The sequence below is a fragment of the Lemur catta genome, chromosome 19, assembly GCF_020740605.2.
Source record: "Lemur catta isolate mLemCat1 chromosome 19, mLemCat1.pri, whole genome shotgun sequence".
Taxonomy (NCBI): domain Eukaryota; kingdom Metazoa; phylum Chordata; class Mammalia; order Primates; family Lemuridae; genus Lemur; species Lemur catta.
This window is the reverse complement of record NC_059146.1, coordinates 20670635-20693573: the sequence shown is the minus strand read 5'-3', so window position 1 is coordinate 20693573 and position 22939 is coordinate 20670635. Positions and strand designations below refer to the sequence as shown.

Genomic DNA, 22939 nt, shown 5'->3' with positions numbered 1-22939 from the left:
AGCGAGATGACGAAGGGGACGTCATCATTTGGTAAGCGTCGCAATAAGACACATACGTTGTGCCGCCGCTGTGGCTCTAAGGCCTACCACCTTCAGAAGTCGACCTGTGGCAAATGTGGCTACCCTGCCAAGCGCAAGAGAAAGTATAATTGGAGTGCCAAGGCTAAAAGACGAAATACCACCGGGACTGGTCGGATGAGGCACCTAAAAATTGTATACCGCAGATTCAGGCATGGATTCCGTGAAGGAACAACACCTAAACCCAAGAGGGCAGCTGTTGCAGCATCCAGTTCATCTTAAGAATTTCAACGATTAGTCATACAATAAATGTTTTGGTTTTTAAAAATGTAAAAAAAAAAAGAAAACGTTTATGTAAAGATTGTAATCAATTTTAAGCTTTTTCTTTGTTTTCCCTTTCTGAATGTTCTGTCAGGTGTGGGTAACAAAGCCTGCAAATTAGATAGACTTCAGAAGACATTTGAATTTATTTTCACCTAAAGAATAATTAATGTTGCACTTTGGCCTATGGCAGAACTTTTTGGTCCATCATCAGTCATTTTACTCATGCATCAGCTCCATGCCCTTTTAGTTGTGGAGGATTGAAAAACAGTAGGTCATCATCATTCATTGTGTTTCCTTGTCAAGGTTTTCCCAGTGATTTTCATTTGTTTATGCTACCGTATGAAATTTGCAATGAAATAAAATCTGATGGCATACACATAATCAAATCATATCAATTTTGGAAGTGATCTAAAGGAAAATTGATGACTGTTGTACCTAGGTATTTTCATTCATTTCTATATTATTTTGACTATGTTTATATTGTGGATCAATGTACATATCATAAAATTCATACCTGGTGACATTTACACATTCACAATGTTGTGTAACCATCACAACTACTTCCAGAACATTTTCATCACCTCAAAGGAAACCCTATGCCTAACAAGCAGTCACTCCCCATTGCTTCCTTCCTTCTCCCCCAGGCAACCATGAATCTGCTATCTGTATCATCTATACATTTGCCTGTTCTGGATATTTCATATGAATGGAATTATAACATATGTGACCTAAGGTGTCTTATATTATATTTCATTATTAGAATTTATGTTCTTGTAACTTTGGCTTATAACACAAGCCTTTCATGTCTTATTAATAGTTACAATGTTCTATTCAAATACTAATAGTTATATTGAAGTTCTATTTTTCAATGATCTGTGAATATTTCAAATACCATTTATTTTAATGTATTTACAGCATACCAGGATTTTCTGTTAAGTGATCTCATCATGATGCTTTTGTTTGTGAGAAATTTTATACAAATCTTATAAATTTTTTCTCTGGATATTTTACTATATAGATGTTCTGCCTTTACCAATGTCAATACTGGTAGAGTCCATTTTCTTGGAAAATTGCCATTGTTTCAGGGTTTCCAAATCAATATTCATTGAACCATACAATTTCTTTAGTGTCTTTCAAATTTTAATGAAACTTATTGTTGGAACAATTTTAGATTTATAGACAAAATTTGCAAAGATAATACAGAGAGTTTCCATTAGCCTCTACACAGTAAAGGATCACTATTGAGATATTATTAACAAATTCATACTTTATTCAGATTTCCTTAGGTTTTACCTAATATCCTTCATCTCTTCCTATATCTCCTTTATGATCCCACCTTACAGCAGTGCTCATCTCTACTTACTTTCCCCTGGGCTTTGACAATTTTTCAGACTTTCCTTGCTTTGGAAAAACTTAAAGGTTTTGAGAACTATTGGTTAGGTACAATGGCACTGTCATTGCTGGCACTGGCGAGAGCAACTCTTTTGGAACTTGTCTGGTGTTTTTCTCATGATTAGACTGGTGTTATCTGGAAAAAGACCTTCAAAAAAGTACTATGTTCATGGTATGATGTCAAGGGTGCACACTATCAACATGACTTACTGCTGTTTGTGTTGACCATGATCACATGGCTGAGGTTGGGTTTGTCAGATTTCTATGCTGTAAATGTAATCTCCACCCCACTAGATACTGTATTCTTTAATAGGGAGTAACTGTCCACAGCCTACACTTGAGGAGTTGGGAGTGATTTTCTACCTCACTGAGAGGGAAATACTTATTTATGTAAATTGTTTGGATTTCTTTTGCATGCAAATTTCTGTCTTCTCCCCCATTTATTTACTTTTAAAATCATGTTTTTATATCCTAATAGGCTACCTAATGTTTTTCTTTTTAAAAAAGTTTTTTTTTTTTGTAGACACAGGTTCTATGTTGCCCAGGCTGGTCTCAAACTCCTGGGCTCAAGCGATCCTCCTGCCTGGGCTTCACCAAAGTACTGAGATTACAGGTGTGAGCCACCGCACCTGGCCTATTGTTCAATATCAATTCTTGGCATCATTTTCTTCTTTGCACGCTTACCACATTAATCAATCATGCTCAGTCTCTTTATGTCATCTCATATGTCTCCCCATAACACAGAAGGGATCCAAAAAGAATTTGGTATTTTTTTTAAATGGAAGAAAATCTCAGGGAAGCAGAAAATCCAGTGAGACACATGTTTTGCTCTGACTCTCTCATGGCTAAGACCTCAGTGTTTCCTGCTGTCTCCATGTGAGCTCCTGTCTGCCTCCAGGACTCATGGAAATGAAGTAGCCTCTCCAAAACACTCCAGCTATTTTTCTGGAGATGTTAATACTTACTGGACATTTGTAATCATTTCTGCTATTTGAAAACTGGGATGAATTGTTAAAAAATACTCACAAGTGTAGTGATGATTGTGGTACTGTGGTGAGGTGAGGTCACAGGATCACAAATCTTTATTGTAGGGCCCACCTTTCTTTCTCTCACACGCATCCTGGTGCTGAGATCTTCACGGTTTATCATCCCAGTAGCAAGAAGGAGTATAGTGAGTATTTTCTATTTTATTATAAGAGGGTATTTGTTAAGGGAAAGTGTGTAACAGGAATCTAGAGAGGTGCTCATAGCAGAAAAAGGATCCTGCCTGGTAGAAACTGGGCTAGATGTTCCCTTGGGTTGTAGGATTAATTCCTGGGGTATTTGCCAAGCTTGTGGAGAGGGACTAGAGGCTAGTGACCCTACATCAATCCCTGATGCTGCTTAATATGATTTGATATGATTCACACTCATGATGATGGTTAATGTTTTATCCAAATAGTAATATACTCTGATATTTAAGTCAATCCATAATTGTATTTCTAAAATACGTTCACCTTAGAAGAACTGCAAACAGTAATTTCAGGATAATAGGTATTGGTGGAAAACCTCTTCATGTCATGATGAATAAAGAAAATTTTTAAAGACACAGTCTTACTATTTTGGCCTGGCTAAATTCAAACTCCTAGGCTCAAGTGATGCTTTAGCTTCAGCCTCAAAAGTAGTTGGGACTACAGGCATGTACCACTATGCCTGGCATAACAGTGATTCTGTGTGATATAAAGAAAAATGTTTACGCAGACATAAGAAACAGCTCTTTAAATAAAATATAATTATTAGCTATTTCTGGAAGGAAACAAAATAGAGAATATTGGATGTCATTTTCCATGGTAAAAATAGCACAAACGTCCTATTACTTTGCAAGATTCCCTGGATCTGAATAGGAATGCCAGCCAATGGGAAGTCACTGGCCACCAAGCATTAGGAAATGGATATTATCTCCACCTCACAAACCAGAATTAAAATCTTAGAGACTTTCTCTCTTATATATCATCGTATTTTCATATAATTTTCAGATATGATCAGCTGAGAAGATTAGAAGTTTAGATATAACTGCTTAGCCTCAACACAGTCGCCTTTCAAACACCTGATCTTAGCCAATTCCCACATTAAGAGATTTCAGTTAACCCTCCTGCAATATATCAGTTTTTTTTTTGTTGTTTTTTTTTGTTTGTTTTTTTGAGGCAGAGTCTCACTCTGTTGCCCAGGCTAGAGTGCCCTGACGTCAGCCTAGCTCACGGCAACCTCAAATTCCTGGGCTCAAGCAATCCTCCTGCCTCAGCCTCCCAGGTAGCTGGGACTACAGGGATGAGCCACGATGCCTGGCTAATTTTTTCTATATATTTTAAGTTGTCCAGCTCATTTCTTTTTATTTTTTTAGTATAGACAGGGGTCTCACTCTTGCTCAGGCTGGTCTCGAACTCCTGAACTCAAACGATCCACCCACCTTGGCCTCCCAGAATGCTAGGATTACAGGCATAAGCCACTGCGCCTGGCCAAATATCAGTTTTCACTGGATTAAAGAAACATTCTTTTCTAATAATCATAGAGCAAGCAACTAGTCTGTATCAGCTATTGACTTATGTGTACTTCCATGTCATAAAATATTGTCTGCAAACAGCACTTTCATTTATGTATCCCCTAAATTTTTGTTGATTTTTGTCAACCCCCTGGTCAATCTGCATCTCCTCAATTTATCACTGAAATAACATGGAAAAAATTTAGATTAAATGTATCATTGGCATTACAGTGTATGAAAGGAAAAATAAGGAAAATCCATGTATAAAAATTTTTTCTATACTTGAAAATGAGCCATGTAATATGCTAATACCATAATCTGAAATCTATACTTTTATAGACATTTGGAAAATGCTTATAGCAAAATTACTTAATATTTTTATTGAATAAACATTCCACAAATTATCTTTTATTAAATTACAATAAAAATATGTTAAGCAATTTATCTAAAGAGTATTCCAAAAACATTTTCAACAATCAGATTGTGGAATGGTATCTATGTGAGCGGCAGGAAAAGGAATGTGGTAAACTATTAGCATGAAGAAAATTGTCACCAGGTGCAGTGGCTCATGCCTATAATCCCAGCATTTTGGAAGGTCAAGGCAGGAGGATCTCTTGAGGCCAGGCATTTGAAACCACCCTGGAAAACACAGCGAGACCTCATCTCTACAAAAACAATTTAAAAATTATCTAGGTGGGGTGACACACACCTGTAGCCCACAACTACTTAGGAGGCTGAAGCAGGGGATCCCTTGAGCTTGAGAGTTCAAGACTGCAGTGAGCTATGATTGTGCCACTGCACTCCAGCCTGGGCAACAGAGTGAGATCTTGTCTCGAATGATTGAATTAATGAATGAAAACTATGATCTTTGCCATCCAAAATATCAGGAGTATCAAGAGTTAACATACAGGGTTTTAGTAAGAGTCTGACTCCATTTTTTGGTGTTTGTCTAATGACACCGTTTAAGCCTCTCCACTCCCTCTTGCTGTTTGGCCTTTCTGGGAAAGGTCATAATAAAGCCTGTGAGTGCTCCATTCCTTGGCAGCAGGAATTCCAAAAGTCGTCCAGGTACCCTCAGTCCTGCCTCATGTCATCACCACTATAACATAAGGCAGTGATATTTCCCTGCTCTCTCCAGGCATTTTTGGACCAATTTAGGAAGTCTACTCTGCTTCTTCCAGAACATTGCATTATGTGATCATAATCTACGTAACACTTCAGTGTACAGCGTCATCAGTTTTGAAAAACAAACCAATTGTTGGGGAGTGGTCAATTCAGGTCCAGTGAAGTGGTCAAAAAAGTACAAATTACCAAAAATGTAACAGGGCTAAATGTATGAAGTTACTAGGCTTGTGTAAAAAAAAAATCTTATGGTGTATATTTATTCTTAAGAGGAAATTCACAACTATTAATCTTTTCAGATTAGTTTACCGAGCACTCACAGAAAAGTTATTTTTATCCTTATTCCCTACATATACTTTTATTTTGTAATATTTTTCATATTGTACATTTATATTTTTACTTTATGTAAATTAAAGCATATGCCATGTATCTTATTTGGCATGCAAAATAGGCATTTAGAATATTTTCATTTTTTGAGATGGAAGGCTCACTCTATTTCCTGGGTTAGAGTGCAGTGGTGTCATCATAGCTCACTGCAACCTCAAATGTCTGGGCTCAAATGATCCTCCTGCCTCAGCCTCCGAAGTAGCTGAGGCTACAGGCATGCTTCATCACGCTCAGTCAATTCTTGTATTTTTTGGAGAGACGGAGTCTCACTATGTTGCTCAGGCTGGTCTCAAACTCCTGGCCTCAAGCGATCCTCCCTTCTAGGTCTCCCAACGTGCTAGGATTATAGGTGTGAGCCACCATGCCCAGATGCATTTAGAATTATAATACAAGCCATGTTCATCAATAGTAATGCAGGTTTTCAGGTCTCACAGTACAGAACTGCACTGCTATGGGGTTTTTCATTACACCCACATAAGTATCTCAAGTCAGACTGCAGAGAGGATATCTCAAGTGCAAGACATACTTATAACTTCTCAATACTGTATGTTGATTCCACCATTAAAATATTGTTATAGATTCTTTACCCTTAGGAAGCAAATGGTACATTGTTATGTCCAATATGAAGTATTCTACTGAGGTGAATTAAAACTATGCTGGTAGAACAAACATGATTCACTCATAGTCACAAAAAAGATTAAATTTTATTAATACATAAAATCTATGATACAGTTTGAATAAAACAGTAGGAAATAATGCCAGCAGTTAAATGCGATTCCTGATCAAGCACGTGCTATTGTGGTTCTTCTGATGAAATTCTCCTGACATGTGTTCTCTTTTCAGTTTGAAGAATAAGACTATTTTTCATCAATCTTCATATCCAATAGCTATTTCCATTGAATGGAGAAGGTGCTACCAATTTCCCCTGCACTCTTTCTACTATATAATCAGTTCCAGATAACACAGTACTTTCCTCCAATAAAAATTCTAGTCTCCTATGACTGATTGGATATCTATATTCTATCAGAGCATTTCTTTCCTATATAGCACAGTGGTCTTCAGTGTGGAGAAGGGTGCCCTGAATGCAATAAGCATGATTAATAATAATTTTACATTATTCTTAGCCCCTTCCAAATGCTAATTTTAATATTTAAGTTTAAAAGGTAGTGTCTTTGATCTCTAGGAACATGAATAGAAATCAGCCTCACCCAACAAAATAGGCCCTTTCCTCTAGAGGACCATGAAATGAGTGCAAGGCATAATATTAATAAAAACAGATTCCAAACTTCAGTTTGAAAGTCAAAAATAAAGTAGCCTTTCCAAGAAACTTGCGATAATAACCTGACAATAACTGCACATTTCAAATGTCCTTTCACCTTTGATATATGGCATGACTTTTAACATATTTTGACTTGCAATTATTATGCAGTATATATCAAAGGTTGTTTTTTTTTTTTGGAGACAGAGTCTCACTCTGTTGCCCAGGCTAGAGTGCCGTGGTGTCAGCCTAGCTCACGGCAACCTCAAACTCCTGGGCTTAAGCAATCCTTCTGCCTCAGCCTCCCGAGTAGCTGGGACTACAGGCATGTGCCACCATGCCCGGCTAATTTCTTTCTATATATATAATTTTAGCTGTCCATATAATTTCTTTCTATTTTTAGTAGAGATGGGGTCTCGCTCTTGCTCAGGCTGGTCTCGAACTCCTGAGCTCAAATGATCCGCCCACCTCGGCCTCCCAGAGTGCTAGGATTACAGGCGTGAGCCACCGCGCCCGGCCTATCAAAGGTTAATCTTGGAGAATTTGAGACTTCTTTATTCTTTATACGAACTCTCCAATGTGGACTATATTATGAGAATTGATTAAATAATGTATAATATCATTAAATTTGTAAGTGTTCGTTTGAGTATAAATTCTTTAATGAATCCTAAGGGCGTACCTTAGTGAACTTTCTAGGTTCACTACATTTGCCTTGTTTTTATCAAGTATGAACCTCTTGTGACAAAAAAACTCATGACTGTTTGACTAAAAGGCTCAATACATTCACTATATTTGTGCAATTCATCTCCAGGATGAACACTCTGATGTTTGACATCATCAGTTTGGATGCTTGAATAAATGCCTAAGCATGCACCTTAGCTTCGTATGGTTTCACCAAAGATGTATTTTTTGATGCCTACCGAGTTTAAGGCCATGAAAATATCTCTGTCACATACATTACAATTATATGATTGCTCTTTAGTATGAATTCCCTATGTTGATTCATGCTTGAACTCATAACAAAGGTTTAAAACCCTCATCGTATTTGTAAGTTTTCTCTCAGGTACGAATTCTCTGATAATGTGTAAGGTGTGAATTGTGGCAGAAGACCTTGCCACATTCATTACATTCGAATGGTTTCTCTCCTGTATGGGTTATCTGATGTGCCTAAGGAGTGAAGGTACACTAAAAGATTTGCATTTGTTAGGTTTGTATCCAGCAAGAATTGTTTGGAGAGTCCTGATGTCCAAATTATACCCTAAGGCTCGCCACATTCGATACATTTGTAAGGCTGTTCTCCCCTATACATTAACTGACAGTTATTATGCCTTAAGCAATGACTAAAGGCTTTGCTGCACTCCTCACACTTGCAAAGTTTCTTTCTACTATGAATTATGCAGTGTCTTTCAAGGGTTTAACGCTGACATAATACCTTCCCATGTTAATTAATTACATTGATTACATTGCCACATTAATAAAATTTCTCCACAGGATGAAATCTCTGATGATGTGCAAGGTATGAATTCCCACTGAAAAACCCTTACTACATTCATTTCATTACTCTTGAAAGGTTTCTCCAGTATGGATTATATGATGATTATTAAGGCTTGAACGCACACTAAAGGTTTTGCCACACTCGTTACACTTGTAAGGTTTCTCTCCAGTATGAACTCTCCGATGATGTGCCAAGGAGGAGTTTAGACTGAAGACCTTTCCACATTCATGACATTTATAAGGTTTCTCTCCAGTATGAATTCTGCGATGATATACAAGATATGAATTTTGACTGAAGACTTTGCCACATTCATTACATTTGTAAGGTTTCTCTCCAGTATGGATTCTTCGATGATTTACAAGGTGTGAATTTTGACTGAATACCTTGCCACACTCGTTACATTTATAAGGTTTCTCACCAGTATGAATTATTAGATGTTGCACAAGGTATGAATTGCGACTGAATACCTTGCCACATTCATTACATTTGTAAGGTTTCTCTCCGGTATGAATTCTCCAATGATTTGCTAGGGATGACTTATGACTGAACACCTTCCCACATTCTTTACATTTGTAAGGTTTCTCTCCAGTATGAATTCTCCGATGTTGTGCAAGGTGTGAAATATGATTAAAGACTTTGCCACATTCATTACATTTGTAAGGTTTCTCTCCTGTATGGATTATCAGATGTTGTACTAAGTATGAATTTCGACTGAACACCTTGCCACATTCATTACATTTGTAAGGTTTCTCTCCAGTATGAATTGTCCGATGTTGTGCAAGGTGTGAAATTTGATGGAATACCTTTCCACATTCATTACATTTGTAAGGTTTCTCTCCAGTGTGAATTCTCCGATGTTGTGCAAGGTGTGAAATTTGATTGAAGAACTTTCCACATTCATTACATTTGTAAGGTTTCTCTCCAGTGTGTATTCTCCGATGTTGTGCAAGATGTGAAATATTATTGAAGACCTTGCCACATTCATTACACTTGTAAGGTTTCTCTCCAGTATGTATTCTCCGATGACTTACAAGGTATGATTTTTTATTAAAGACCTTGGCACATATATCACATTCAAATCGTTTCTCTTCTGCATGGATTATTTGATGTACAGTGAAATGTAAGCCTTGATTAAAGGTCTTGCCACACTCATTACATTTGTAATGTTCTGTCTCTACGTGTGCTTTCTGTTTTTGTGTAAATAATGAATCCATAAAATCATATTCATCTTCATGACAAATGTGGGGTTTGATAGTAGAAGGAATTCTGTGGGGTGGGAAAAGGAAGGAATAATTGCTGATAGACTTCTCCATGTGATTCCATTCATAAATTTTCTCTTCAGCCTGAAATAGCTGCAGTTCTGGTAGATGTGACTCACAGTTTAATCCAAGCTCATTTTTAATAAACTTATTTCCTGAATTCCTTCTATTATGCTGATCTCTTCTACCAGTGAGATTTTCCTTATGAGTCTTATAGATTCTTTGGTAATGTCTTTCAGCAACTCGCCACTGATACTCGAAGTTTTGTATATTTTTCTGGATTTCCCTAAAGCAAAAGTCTTCAATGCCATGGCTTTTGTGCCTTTCCAACATCACTGTTTGGGATATTTCTCCTGTATTACTGTTCTCTTTAGGTGGCAATTCATTTATCATACATATAGAAGAGATACCTACAAGATATAAAGAACCACAAGTTTATGATGAATTACAGATGGTCATTAAATACCTCCTATTGAAATAAATAACATGACACCAAGAGTAACATAGGTATAACAAGCAGAATTATAAAACCTCCAATTGTGATATTTAAGTTTTAGGAAAACAAGATGTTTTTAAAAATACAGAAAAGGTGGTTACACATAATTGAAAATAATTGCAGGGAACCCTATTACGAAACAATCTATCACCAGAACACATCGCACAAACCTACATTAACCCTGGAAGAAAGAGGATTGCTCCACCATCATGCCAAAGCACACAGCAATGGACTGAAAGCACATGGCTGTCTAATAATAGAAGAGAATTATGTACTTATACTAGGAAAATGTATTAACTAGGGTCAGAGAAAACACTGTTTGGAACAAATTAAAAAATAAAATCCTATGTGACATAATGCAGGCAACTATGGCCTGAATATTTTTGTTGGCCAAAATTCATCTGCTGAGGTTCTATTCACAATGTTGCAGTCTTTACAAACACCATGCAATATTCTTAGCCATCGACCAGCATTAACTTGCTAGAAGAACTTTGAGGTAAATTATTGTTATTTTTTATTTCAGCATATTATGGATGTACAAATGTTTAGGTTATGTATATTACCCTTACCCCCCCCACCCCGAGTCCGAGCTTCAAGCGTGTCCATCCCCAAGACAGTGCGCATTGCACTAATTATGTATGTATACACCCATCCGCTCCCCCCCTCCCATCTATCTGCCGGACATCCAATAAATGTTATTCCGTATGTGCTCTTAGGTGTTGATCAGTGAAACCAATTTGATGGTGAGTACATGTGGTGCTTATTTTTCCATTCTTGGGATACTTCACTTAGTAGAATGGGTTCCAGCTCTATCCAGGAAAATATAAGAGGTGCTATATCAGCATTGTTTCTTATAGCTGAGTAGTACTCCATGGTATACATATACCACATTTTATTAATCCACTCATGTATTGATGGGCACTTGGGTTGTTTCCACATCTTGGCAATTGTGAATTGTGCTGCTATAAACATTCGAGTGCAGATGTCTTTTTTATAGAATGTCTTTTGTTCTTTTGGGTAGATGCCCAGTAACGGGATTGCTGGATCAAATGGTAGGTCTACTTGTATCTCTTTAAGGTATCTCCATATTGCTTTCCACAGAGGTTGCATTAGTTTGCAGTCGCACCAGCAGTGTATGATTGTTCCTATTTCTCCACAAACGCCAACATTTATTGTTTTCTTTTTGACAAAGGCCATTCTCACTGGAGATAAGTGATATCTCACTGTGGTTTTGATTTGCATTTCCCTGATGATTAGAGATGTTGAGCATTTTTTCATATGTTTCTTGGCCATTATTCTGTCTTCTTTTGAAAAAACTTCTGTTCATGTCCTTTGCCCACTTTTTGATAGGGTTGTTTGATTTTTTTCTTGATTTTCCTGAGTTCTAAATAGATTCTAGTTATCAGGATAAATTATTATTTTTCAAATAAAAACAGGAGGTCCACAGCATTTATGTATCTAACCCCAATTTGCACATTAAAGAGAAAAAGAAGACTTGATCCTGGGACTGAATGTTTAGACATGTTCTTAGGAACAACTGCTGATCCAAGCAGTACCAAAAACAATAGGTCACAGGAAATAGAGGAACACAGGAAGGATTATTTCAAGGGATACACAAGATCTAAGCTGTGTTGCTAATAGAGTTACTAATTCTTCATAGATAATGGTATGTGAGTCATCACCCAGGGCACCAGTGAAAATAACCACTCAGGGGTGCCCTGGGTGATGACTGCACAAGTGTGCTGCAGTAGTTTTCCAACAGTGAACAACTGTCTTTACTTACACAGTGACAGCATTGTGGGTGGTAAGAGGCCCGTGTGAAAATTGGAGTGGTCAGAAATACAAAAATTAATATGCTAAAATGTGGTTGTATAGTCCATTTAAACCAAGAAACCACATGAGGAAAGGCCAAAGATGGAAGAAAGGCAAGAGTGGAAGGAAGGAAGCAATGTAGGGAGGATGTCTGTGTGCATAGGGATGCTTCCTTGGCTGACTGTGCTGAGGTGGGTTTGAGGAAACAAAGTTAGCAGAAGGATGTTGTCAAGTCCTGCCTTTGATCACATTACTGAAATTGGGGGAAAAAATACCACCTCGTGAACTAGAATATTAAATATATATTTTTATATGGGCATGCAGGAGCAGACATTATGTTTGCAAATCTACAGAAATAGAAGTATACTATGTCAGTTAAAATTCTGACCTTGGTAGAAAAGAGAAGCTAATTTAGCAACCAACACATAACTATCCCATTCTTAACTATGAGAATAAGGAGATTTAAAGGAAACTCAGTTTGGTGATGTGGAAAGAAATTCGGTTTACATGTCTTACGATATTTCATATGAAATTAAATGTATCAAATTGAATGGCCTCTGAATTCTATTTCTAGGCATGTAATCTACATACAGATTCTAGAAGAATATTCAATGTTAAAAGACAGAAAGTTTTTCCTGGAAGATCATGAAAAAGACAAGGAAGCCTTCGTGTGCTATTTCTGTTCAACATAGGACTGAAATCCTAGCTAGAACAATTAGATAAGAAAAAGAAATAAAAGGCATACAAATAGGAAGGAAGAAGTAAAATGATTTCTGTTCCCAGATGACACAATCTTGTGTGCAGAATACACAAGATTCACAAAAGAATGTGAGGACGTTCATTAAAATGAATTTACTGAATGAATTCAGTAAAAATTGTAAAATATAAACTCAACCTGAAAAAATCAGCTGTGTTCATATACACTGAGTACGAACAAACTGAAAAGGATATTACAGAAATACTTTTATGAACAATAGCAGAAAATCACAAAATACTTAGGAATAAGCCTTATGAGAAAGGAAAAGATTTGTAGACTGAAAACTACAAAACATTGCTGAAAGAAATAAGAAGACGCAAATAAAGTCACAGAAACCACATCTTTATAGGTTGGAATGATTAACATTGTAAAGGTGTCAATAATAACAAATGCAATCTACGCATTCAGTGAAATCCACAAGAAGATATGAATGGCACTCTTTGCAGAAATAGATAAATTCAACCTCAATTCACATGGAATAGCATAGCACCCTGAACAACAGAAGTCAAAATGGATCCATGACATAAATGGAAGATCTAAAACTATAAAATTTCTACAACAAAATATAGGTGACAAAGTTCGTGACATTGGATTAAAAAATGATTTCCTGGATATGACACCAAAAGTGCAGGCAACAAAAGTAAAAATAGATAAAATGGATGACATCAAAATTTTACAGCACTGTGCAGCAAAAGAGATAATCTAACAGAGTAAAAACAAAACCTACACATAAGAAAATATGTTTGAAAATTGTATCTGATAAAGGATTAATACTTGAATATTGAACTCCTATAAATACGCAAAAGAATTATCCAATTAAAAAATAGGTGAAGGCACTGATAGAATGTCTCCAGAGATGGTATACAAATGACCAAGAAATATATGACAAGATACAAAACACTGGTAATCATTAGGGATATGCAAATAAAAAATACAGAAAGATATCTCATCACACTTACTAAGATGATTATTGAGAAAAACAACAGAAAACAAGAAGTGTTTACATGGATGCAGAGAAATGGGAGACTTGTCACCATTTGGTAGTAAAGTAAAATGGTGCAGCCGCTATAGAAAAATGTACAGTTCTAGGACCCCCTCAAAGATACAAAAATCCATGGATGCTTAATTCTCTTATATAAAATGGTGTAATATTTGCATGTAACCTACACACATCCTCTCATATACTTTAAATCTCTAGGTTACTTATACTACCTAATACAATGCCAATGTATCACTTCATTCATGTAGATCCAGCATGGGACTAACACCTCCCAGACACAAGTTTTACTTTTTGAAAGTGTCATAATTCTTTGTGATTTACAGTTGGTTGAATCCTCAGACCCAGAATTCATGGATATGGAATACATTGATACAGAGTGCTGACTATATGACATCCCCTCAAATACTTCAAAACTGAATTATCATATGACCCCTGAATTCCATATCTGGGTATATACACTATACACAAGAGAATTAAAAACAGGATCTGGAAGAGATATTTGTAAACCCATTCACAGCACTATTGTTCACAATAGCCAAAAGGTGGAAGCAACCCAGGTGTAGATCCCAAATAAACAGATAAACAAAATGTGATATACACAGGCAATACAATGGAACATTATTCAGCTTTTAAAAAGACAGAAACACTGTTTTCTGCTACTAAATAGATAAATCTTGAGGATACTATGCTAAGTGAAAGAAGCCAGTTACAAAAAGAAAAATATTATATGATTCCACTTATAGAAGGTGTCTAAAACAGTCAAATTCATACAGACATAAATTAGAAGGCCAGTTGTCAAATACTGGAGAGAGACGGAAATGAGTTAAAATAGTCATGGTAATTGATAAAAACTAAATGAGAACAACACACAGAATAAGGTATACTGGGCCAGGTGTGGTGGCTCACACCTATAATCCTAGTACTCTGGGAGGCCGAGGCAGGAGGATCACTCAAGGTCAGGAGTTCAAGACCAGCCTGAGCAAGAGCGAGACACTGTCTCTACTGAAAAACAGAAAGAAATTATCTGGACAAGTAAAAATATATACAAAAAATTAGCCGGGCATGGTGGCACATGCCTGTAGTCCCAGCTACCCGGGAGGCTGAGGCAGAAGGATTCCTTGAGCCCAGGAGTTTGAGGTTGCTGACGCCAGGGCACAAGAGCGAGACTCTGTCTCCAAAAAAAAAAAAAGAATAAGGTATATTTTAACTTTCCTAAGCTCATACAACATAAAATGTTTTGAAGTTATCTGACAAAATACAAAATAGTTACGTGGTTACAGGTAATACTACCGTATGTATTTTAATAAATAGTCGTTAGTATGAGTGAAAGAATATTCATGTGCACTTATCCAAAATTAATATATTTCACTTCACAAATAGCACCAGGAGAACACAAGTAACCTTACAGAGAAAATAAGTAAATGACCCACAGTGGGGAATGGTTTGAACTGAAGGTCACTGTCAGTAGCTGCAAAGTGAGGAAACATTTGCTGGCAGTGGCATAGAAACCCACTGAGGAGGTGGCCAGCAACATAAACAGCAAATAAGAGGCAGAGAATGGGAGGACAGCACCAGGAGGTGAGTTAACAGGGACCAGATAGAGGTTACAGGATATTCATATGCAAATTAAGATGAGGAGCAAAACAGCATTTATGTGTTAACTGAAGAATGCAATTTCCCCCAGAAATGCTGCAGAAAATACAGGTGATATAAACAATAGTAGAGAAGGTCATGAAGTATAAGAAATGGAATAAGTTAAGTTTCCAATAAAATACTATGAGATATTCAAATATGAATTTAGCTTATCAAAATAGACATGATGAATCTAAACAGAAAGAATAATTATTATATTAGAATATATCATTTATTCCAAGAAAAAGTAAAATTTAAACAATATCCACAGATTATGTTTAGAACATTGAAAACACTACAGAAAACTCAATGTGTTTAAATAACAAATTATGGCAAGTCAACTTAATGGCATTTCTGGGATTAAGACAGGAACTTAACAAAAAAAAGGGCAAATTTTGAGATATTAAAAAGTCCTATTTACATATTATAATAAATTCAATGGACAAAAGTATACTTTAAGAGTACTCAGTCAGATGAAACTGATGTAAAGGAATAATTAAATTGAATTACAGAACACCCAGTTGGTGTGGGCCAGAAAATTGGCTGTGGGAGGACAGAAATCCCCACACATTTTGGTGACCAGAAGGGAAGCATTCTGTGGTGAGTCGTGTGTGACAGGAGGAGAAACATTTTGGCTGTTTCCTATCTCAAATAGGCCTGAACAGGCAGAGAGGGCTAGAGGCAGCTCAGTGCAGTTTCTACAACCCAGATGCAAAGAAAGAGCAGCCAATGTTTTCCCATCTCCTGATTAGGTCTTCCAAGTACAGGAAATGGGGTGGAACCTGAATAGGTCAAGGCGTCAGGTCTACAGCGGCCTCAGCTCTGACCTATATGGACCGAGAACTGAGCTCCAGATGGAATCAAGTACAGAAGGAGACATCAAGGGAGAAGGAGACCACTTGGAAAAGGCCCTTCCTGTGTTGCAAATGGTCTAGGGACCAAAGAGTTCACAGCAGCCAGAAAACAGGGTGTTGTCCACCACAATTTAAAGACTTTGCCTGTGTCTCAGTTGGAGCTGCAGCACCAGTAGAGGGTGAAAAAATAAACCATTACATGTGTAAAGAACAGAGTGGTAAGCGGGGGCAAAGAAAGATTTCTGTTCAGTGCTCAAGGATTTAAATCATATTGTGCATAGAACTCTTTGACATAAGGAGAGTTTTCCAAATACTATTTAATGGAGCAGCTTTTTCTCTGCCCATCTGAGCTCTTACCTGTGTTCACACTTTTGATACGTCAACAGAAAAGTACCCAAACTCTGTAAAACAATTTGAAGATGTTTATTCTGAGCCAAATTATGTGTGACAATAGCCTGGAGAGCCACATCCAAGAAGCCTTTGAGCAAGTGGTCTCGCTTTGGTTGGGTTACAGTTTGGTTTTATATATTTCAGGAAGACAGAAATTACATGTAAAGTCATTAATCAATACATGGGAGGCGTCCATCGGTTTGGCCTGAAAAGGCAGGATGCCTTGAAGCAGGGCATTACAGGTTATAGGTGGGTTTAAAGATTCTTTGATTTGTAACTGGTTAAAGAAATGAAGCTTCGTCTAAAGGCTTGAAATGTTTTAAGTTAAGATAAGGAAGTTTGTTAATCAGAGACAAGCTACCAGATGTATACTGGACATATACAAAGATTCAAGTAATCGGTTAAGTAAATTGAGGACCTGCAGGTGTGCTTTAAGCTTTGTCTTGCATAGCCTTAGCTCTGTAAATGAGTCATAAAGGATATCTCCAAGAAAGGAAGGGCATGAGGCATATCTGACATTCCTTCTCATGGCCAGTAACTCTGCTTTAGGGCATTTCTGGGGTCCCCTTGGCCAAGAGGGGTACATTCAGTCAGCTGCGGGAGTAGTTTAAGATTTTATTTCAGTTTACAGACACACTCCTACCCCTTTGGACCTTTTGCTATTTTCACTTTACTCTCCATAGTCTAGGGCTCTTTCTCTTGCTCCAACATGGAGATGATACTCAGGTCAGAAAGAGAGATTCCTGCTTTAAAAAAAAAAAAAAGGAACATCATGTGCTGGTGCTTTTCCAAAATCCCAGCACCACATTAAGGTAGGAGGAAGGACATTACAGATGGATCTAGGAAAATATTTCACAAATTCATCCACTGAATGTCCACGAGTGAATGTTTATGGAATACTGTAAGAGGCAGATGTCTTGCTGTCTTCCAAAATCTACTGAATCAAAAGCATGGGGGTATAAAACAAAGAATTCAGTATTTTAAAAGTCATATGGCTTTATGCATACCTCAGCCTAGTATGGTGAAGGGCAGAACATCTCAAAAAGGGGGACAAGTAAAGTCCAGATGGCACATTATGAAGCTTTTCATTTCTCAATCAATACAGCTTCAATCTCAGTCAAGCAATGCAAGGGGGGGGGGTCCCAAGAGGCAATCAGGGAAAATATAAAGATCCTGACTTCTAGAGAAAAGTAATCCTCACCCAGGGAGACCAGGTTCCTATAGTTCTCCAACATCACGTCCCTGTATAAAGTCCTCTGAGCAGGGTCCAGGCACGTCCACTCCTCCTGAGAGAATTCTATGGCCACATCCCTGAATGTCAAAGGCCTCTGAAATGAAAACACATTTTACCAAACGGTTATGGGGAGGGTTCCTATGTTCATACAAAAAGAGAAGAGGAGAGAGGTGAAAGGATCGATTCATTGAATTGGGTGTTCTGACAAATCCAAGTAAGGTATTTTTGAGCACATTATGTCTCCCTAATTCTGTTTTATTATACTTTTCCAGTAAAGGTTCTAACTCCCTCTAAATGAGTACGGATTTCTATTTTTGTGGACAATATAAGAAATATACAAATAAAAAATCAATGCAGGGTTATCTCTATAGATGTGTTAGATACTATTTTTGACACAGGAAGTGATATTCAGTATCTAGATGAGCTAAAGGATGAGTGGTGACTTCAGAGATGACAATACCTATGATGCCTTTAAAGAAAGGTCAGAATCTAAAATCCAAGATGATGATAGCAATAGCAGTGACTGAAGCTTCTGAACACTTCCCATGTGCTAGGTGTTATTCCAAACACAAAAAACAAACAGAAAAGATGGCTGACAAGTGAAAAGGCAGAGGGAGAGTGTTTACTGGGTATACAGTTTCAATTTCCCAATATGAAAAACTTCTAGCAACTTGTTGCACAATAATTTGAATATACATAACATTACTGAACTGTGAACAAGAGAACAAACTTTACTAAAAGACATATCAAAGACATGATCAGAGACCAGAAAACCCAATTCTCACTGGAAGATGTGGAGATGTAAAGACCTCTGTGATGAGAAGTCTAGAGCCATTCAAAGACAGAAAACATATGAGATTTCAATGAATCTGACTGTGTTGTGTCAAAGGAGAACAAACATAATTACAAAAAGAAAAAGAAAATGGAGGGGTTTACCAAGCTCAACACGAACCTCTTATGACATTAAATAAAATACCTGAAATAAGATATACATCAAAATTCAAATTAAACTGAGACATAATCAAAATGTTAAACAATAAAAGTTTAGATGTAAATGAAACATAGTATTCTGTTATCGGGCAAGGCCTTCCAAGTAAAGATAAAATAAACAACAAACAAAGGCACAATAAAAAACAGGTGTCGTGAGAAAAAGGTTTCTGTTTCACATCTAAAGAATGTATAATCTAAAAAAAGACACCAGGATATGTATAAAGAATATAAACCACAGGACATAAAATAGATTCTGAAATATATGAACAGAAAATTGAGCAAAGTATGAAAATCCTTTTTATATATACATGTCCAGAATATAATGAAAACCATGCAGACTTACAAGAAACTGAAAAATGTTAATACAAAGGTTTGTCATTTTCCCCAGGTTTTCAAAAATATAAAAAGAACAAAGTAGCAAGTTTTTTTTTTGTTTTGTTTTGTTTTTGAGACAGAGTCTCACTCTGTTGCCCGGGCTACAGTGCCGTGGCGTCAGCCTAGCTCACAGCAACCTCAAACTCCTGGGCTCGAGCAATCCTCCTGCCTTAGCCTCCCGAGTAGCTGGGACTACAGGCATGTACCACCATGCCCGGCTAATTTTTTATATATATATATGTTTTTAGCTGTCCGTATAATTTCTTTTCTATTTTTAGTAGGGAGGGGTCTCGCTCTTGCTCAGGCTGGTCTCGAACTCCTGACATTGAGCAATCCACCCGCCTTGGCCTCCCAGAGTGCTAGGATTACAGGCGTGAGCCACCACGCCCGGCCGCAAGTTTTGTTTAATGAGGGGGACTCTCACATGTTCTGGGTAGCAGAGGGTATCTTTGCAGCTGGGGGTAGCGAAGGAATCTTTGCAGATCTAACAAACTACCAAATGCTTCATCCTAGAGGAAGCAATCACTCTTTCAAGTGCCAACCTGAAGGAACCTTCAGACATCTGTAGAGACGTAGGCAGGCACAGAGGCAGCCACTGTGACATTCTTTGTAACAGTGAAAAATTATAAAGATCCACGTGTCTTCGTTCAGAGAATACTCCACCGAAAATGTGAAATAGCAAGCTATCCATGTTTACTAACATGAAAACATGTAAATTTTCACAACTAGCAGGATAAACTATGACAATGAAACATTCCCTGAGGCCGGGTGCGGTGGCTCACGCCTGTAATCCTAGCACTCTGGGAGGCCGAGGCGAGTGGATTGCTCGAGGTCAGGAGTTCGAGACCAGCCTGAGCAAGAGCAAGACCCCGTCTCTACTAAAAATAGAAATAAATTATCTGGCCAACTAAAAATATATATAGAAAAAATTAGCCGGGCATGGTGGCACATGCCTGTAGTCCCAACTATTCGGGAGGCTGAGGCAGTAGGATCACTTAAGCCCAGGAGTTTGAGGTTGCTGTGAGCTAGGCTGACGCCACGGCACTCACTCTAGCCCGGGCAACAGAGTGAGACTCTGTCTCAAAAAAAAAAAAAAGAAAAGAAACATTCCCTGAAGAGTTTTTTCTAAAATCTCAACAACGTGGAATATATCTGGACAAAATTTGCTCTGCCTCCTGCCAAACAATTGACAAACGTGGTTCCCAAGTGACACTGGAGGGATGGTGGCAGATTGACAAAGGGATGCTTTACATTTCACGGTCTGAGCTGCATCTTTGTGTGGAGTTTTACTTTAACACAAACATACACAGGAGGTGATGTTTAAAATAAAAAATATATATTTAATAACAATTGGTGGAATGAGAATATGGCTCCACCTTCTCAGATGACAAAGGAATTCTGCTTCAATATCTGAGCAAAATTATAACCATTTTTACCTAAAACACCTGTTGCAGAAGAGGTTCTGCAAGAACACCAGTCTCCATGGAGTGGATGTGCTGGGAATGGTTTAAAACCTTTCTTGCTCTAGGCCCTTTTTGTTAGAACAAGGGGCCCATTCACTGTTCTGTGACAAGCATATCTTGCTCCCACTCTGTAAACCTGTATCTTGCTCTTGCTCTGTAAACCTATCTTATCCTTCTTTAATAAACTTCATTTCACACTTGCAAAAACGAAAAACAAGAAACAAACAAAAAAACTTTCCTGCTCTAAGGCAAGAGGATTGCTAGAGCCCAGGAGTTTGAGGTTGTAATAAACTATGCTGACGCCACTGCACTCTAGCCCAGGCAACAAAGTAAGACCCTGACTCAAAAAAAAGAAACAAAAAACCACACAGCAAAAACAAATACACACACAAACACACAAACACGCATGCGTGTGTATGTGTGTGTGTATTAAATATATTTAAAAAAATAAAAACTTCCCTGCTGTTAGATATTTACTACAAAGGTAGTATCAGAAAAGATTTCCCACTCCTGATCTCTTTTTCCAGAATTAACCAGGTATTTGTGCATCTTAATACATGACTTCACATGCAGCTTCTCTAATCTTGGTCTACAGACAGCTGACAGTGCATACAGATCCCTGCTGCCTAACAGCACTGACACGACAGGGACCACACCTTGTCTCCAATCCACATCTGGGTGTGAAGCCCTATCCAGGATCATGCCCAATGGAGCCTCTTCTCAAGGTCATGTCACTGGGTCACAGGGAGATGGAATCTAAGTGGAGATGAGAGGGACTGAGGGAAGGCATGGGTGAGTGCGAGCAAACACGTCAGGCAGGATGCTGCAGAGTCAGAGAAGCTCAGCATCTCCAGTGTCTGGCATTTCAGAAAGGAGGGAGACTCAGAACAACCCACCGAGAATCTCACTTTACCTGAGTAAGAGCCATTCCTGACTCCTCTTCTTTCCTCTTCTGGGCTTCTTCTTCATGTAACTGGAGTGTTTAGAAGTCAATCCTGAACGATAAAAGTATGCTGTTTAATGCTCAGAACCAACACAGCTCCTTGCTGTGACACAACCACACACACAGGTTGGATACTGGATAGTGGTGATGACATGTCCCTAAGCGGGGAGCAGAGACAGAGGGTGGGGGGTGTGCCGGGCTTACTGCCTCTGAGTGGAGCTCAGCCCTGGCTGCACATTAGGGTCCTGAGGCATTTTGCGGATTCATCTCTTATGCCCTCTTACTAGAGATTCCCATTTACATCGTTAGGTTAGGCCCAGGCTTTAAAATATTTAGAGCTGATTCTATTCTGTGTCCAGTCAAGGCTCTGAGTCCTCCATTTCTGAGGGCTGAGATCAGCCTGTGATCCACTCAGGGGTGGGGGGGCTGTGCTGTGCATCAGCTTTGGTCAGGGCTGGGTCTGTCTCCTGGAGGGGAGCTCAGTGCAGCCCAGCTCCCCACTGCTGCAGCTTGTGTGTTAGCTTCACCAGGAGGGGAGTGAGTTCTGCACAAAGGGCTCAAAAACTCACTTGTTGGTCTTTCTATAGGAGTTTATTGTTTCTGCCTCTCTCCTGGGGTAGTGAGCAACAGCGGACCATCTTTCCAAAGGGACCATCTTTCCCACTCACTGCAGCCATCAGCTCCCACAGTGAGAGGGGTCAGGTCAGGGGAAGCGGCGGTGACTGCGAAGGGGAGGCCTGGGGAGCAGAAGGGCCCCGCCCAAGGACAGGGCGGGGGTGTCCTAAGAGAAGGGTGGGGTCTGCAGATTCCCAGGAGCAGGCAAAGGACGCGGCCTCCCCTGAACTGGGGCTGTGGCGCTGCCCTCCAGGGGCGGACAAAAGCGAGGCTTGGAGGATATGACAGACCGGAACGCACCTCGTAGGTGAGGACTGTAAACGGCGCGGGGTGGGCGAAGAGGTCAGTAAAGGGTTTTAAGCAGAAAAAGTGCGCGAAAGAAGGTGTCTCCATGGCCCTAAGGCTAAAAGCCTGAGGCAGAGACCACCCTGAGGGACACTTTAAACCCAAAAGGAAGCGACCCCCGGGACTCCCATAGGGACGTCTGAATTTACTCTATGTGGAGGTACGCGGATTTCAAGGACTGTAGTGACCCCCCCAGATCCCGGGTATGGAAGAGCTGAGGGACTGAGAAGAGCACACTCAACACAGAGAGGACCAAACTC

General features: G+C 38.6%; 2 protein-coding genes across 4 annotated transcripts in view; one reads left to right on the top strand and one right to left on the bottom strand.

Annotated features, from left to right (window-relative positions):
• Positions 1-395, top strand: LOC123624649 (60S ribosomal protein L37). The gene has a single exon (XM_045532684.1). The coding sequence runs from the start codon at positions 7-9 to the stop codon at positions 298-300; it is 294 nt and encodes a 97-aa protein (XP_045388640.1). The 5' UTR covers positions 1-6; the 3' UTR covers positions 301-395.
• Positions 396-7477: 7082 nt separating this feature from the next.
• Positions 7478-22939, bottom strand: part of LOC123624646 (zinc finger protein 83-like) — a 29119-nt gene continuing 13657 nt past the window's right edge. For 2 of the 3 annotated variants that reach the window (XM_045532678.1, XM_045532680.1), the window contains 3 exons: positions 21690-21771; positions 17916-18042; positions 7478-10183 (listed from right to left, as the gene is read on the bottom strand). In XM_045532678.1, coding sequence (XP_045388634.1) covers positions 8577-10183; positions 17916-18042; positions 21690-21704 — 1749 coding nt within the window. In that variant the 5' untranslated portion in view covers positions 21705-21771 and the 3' untranslated portion in view covers positions 7478-8576. Of the gene's footprint in view, positions 10184-17915; positions 18043-21689; positions 21772-22288; positions 22936-22939 lie in introns of those variants that run through there. The other variant, XM_045532679.1, reaches the window with a different exon arrangement.

Coding starts and splice junctions, on each gene's coding strand:
- LOC123624649 (XM_045532684.1), top strand. CDS start 7: ATGACGAAGGGGACGTCATCATTTGGTAAGCGTCGCAATAAGACACAT.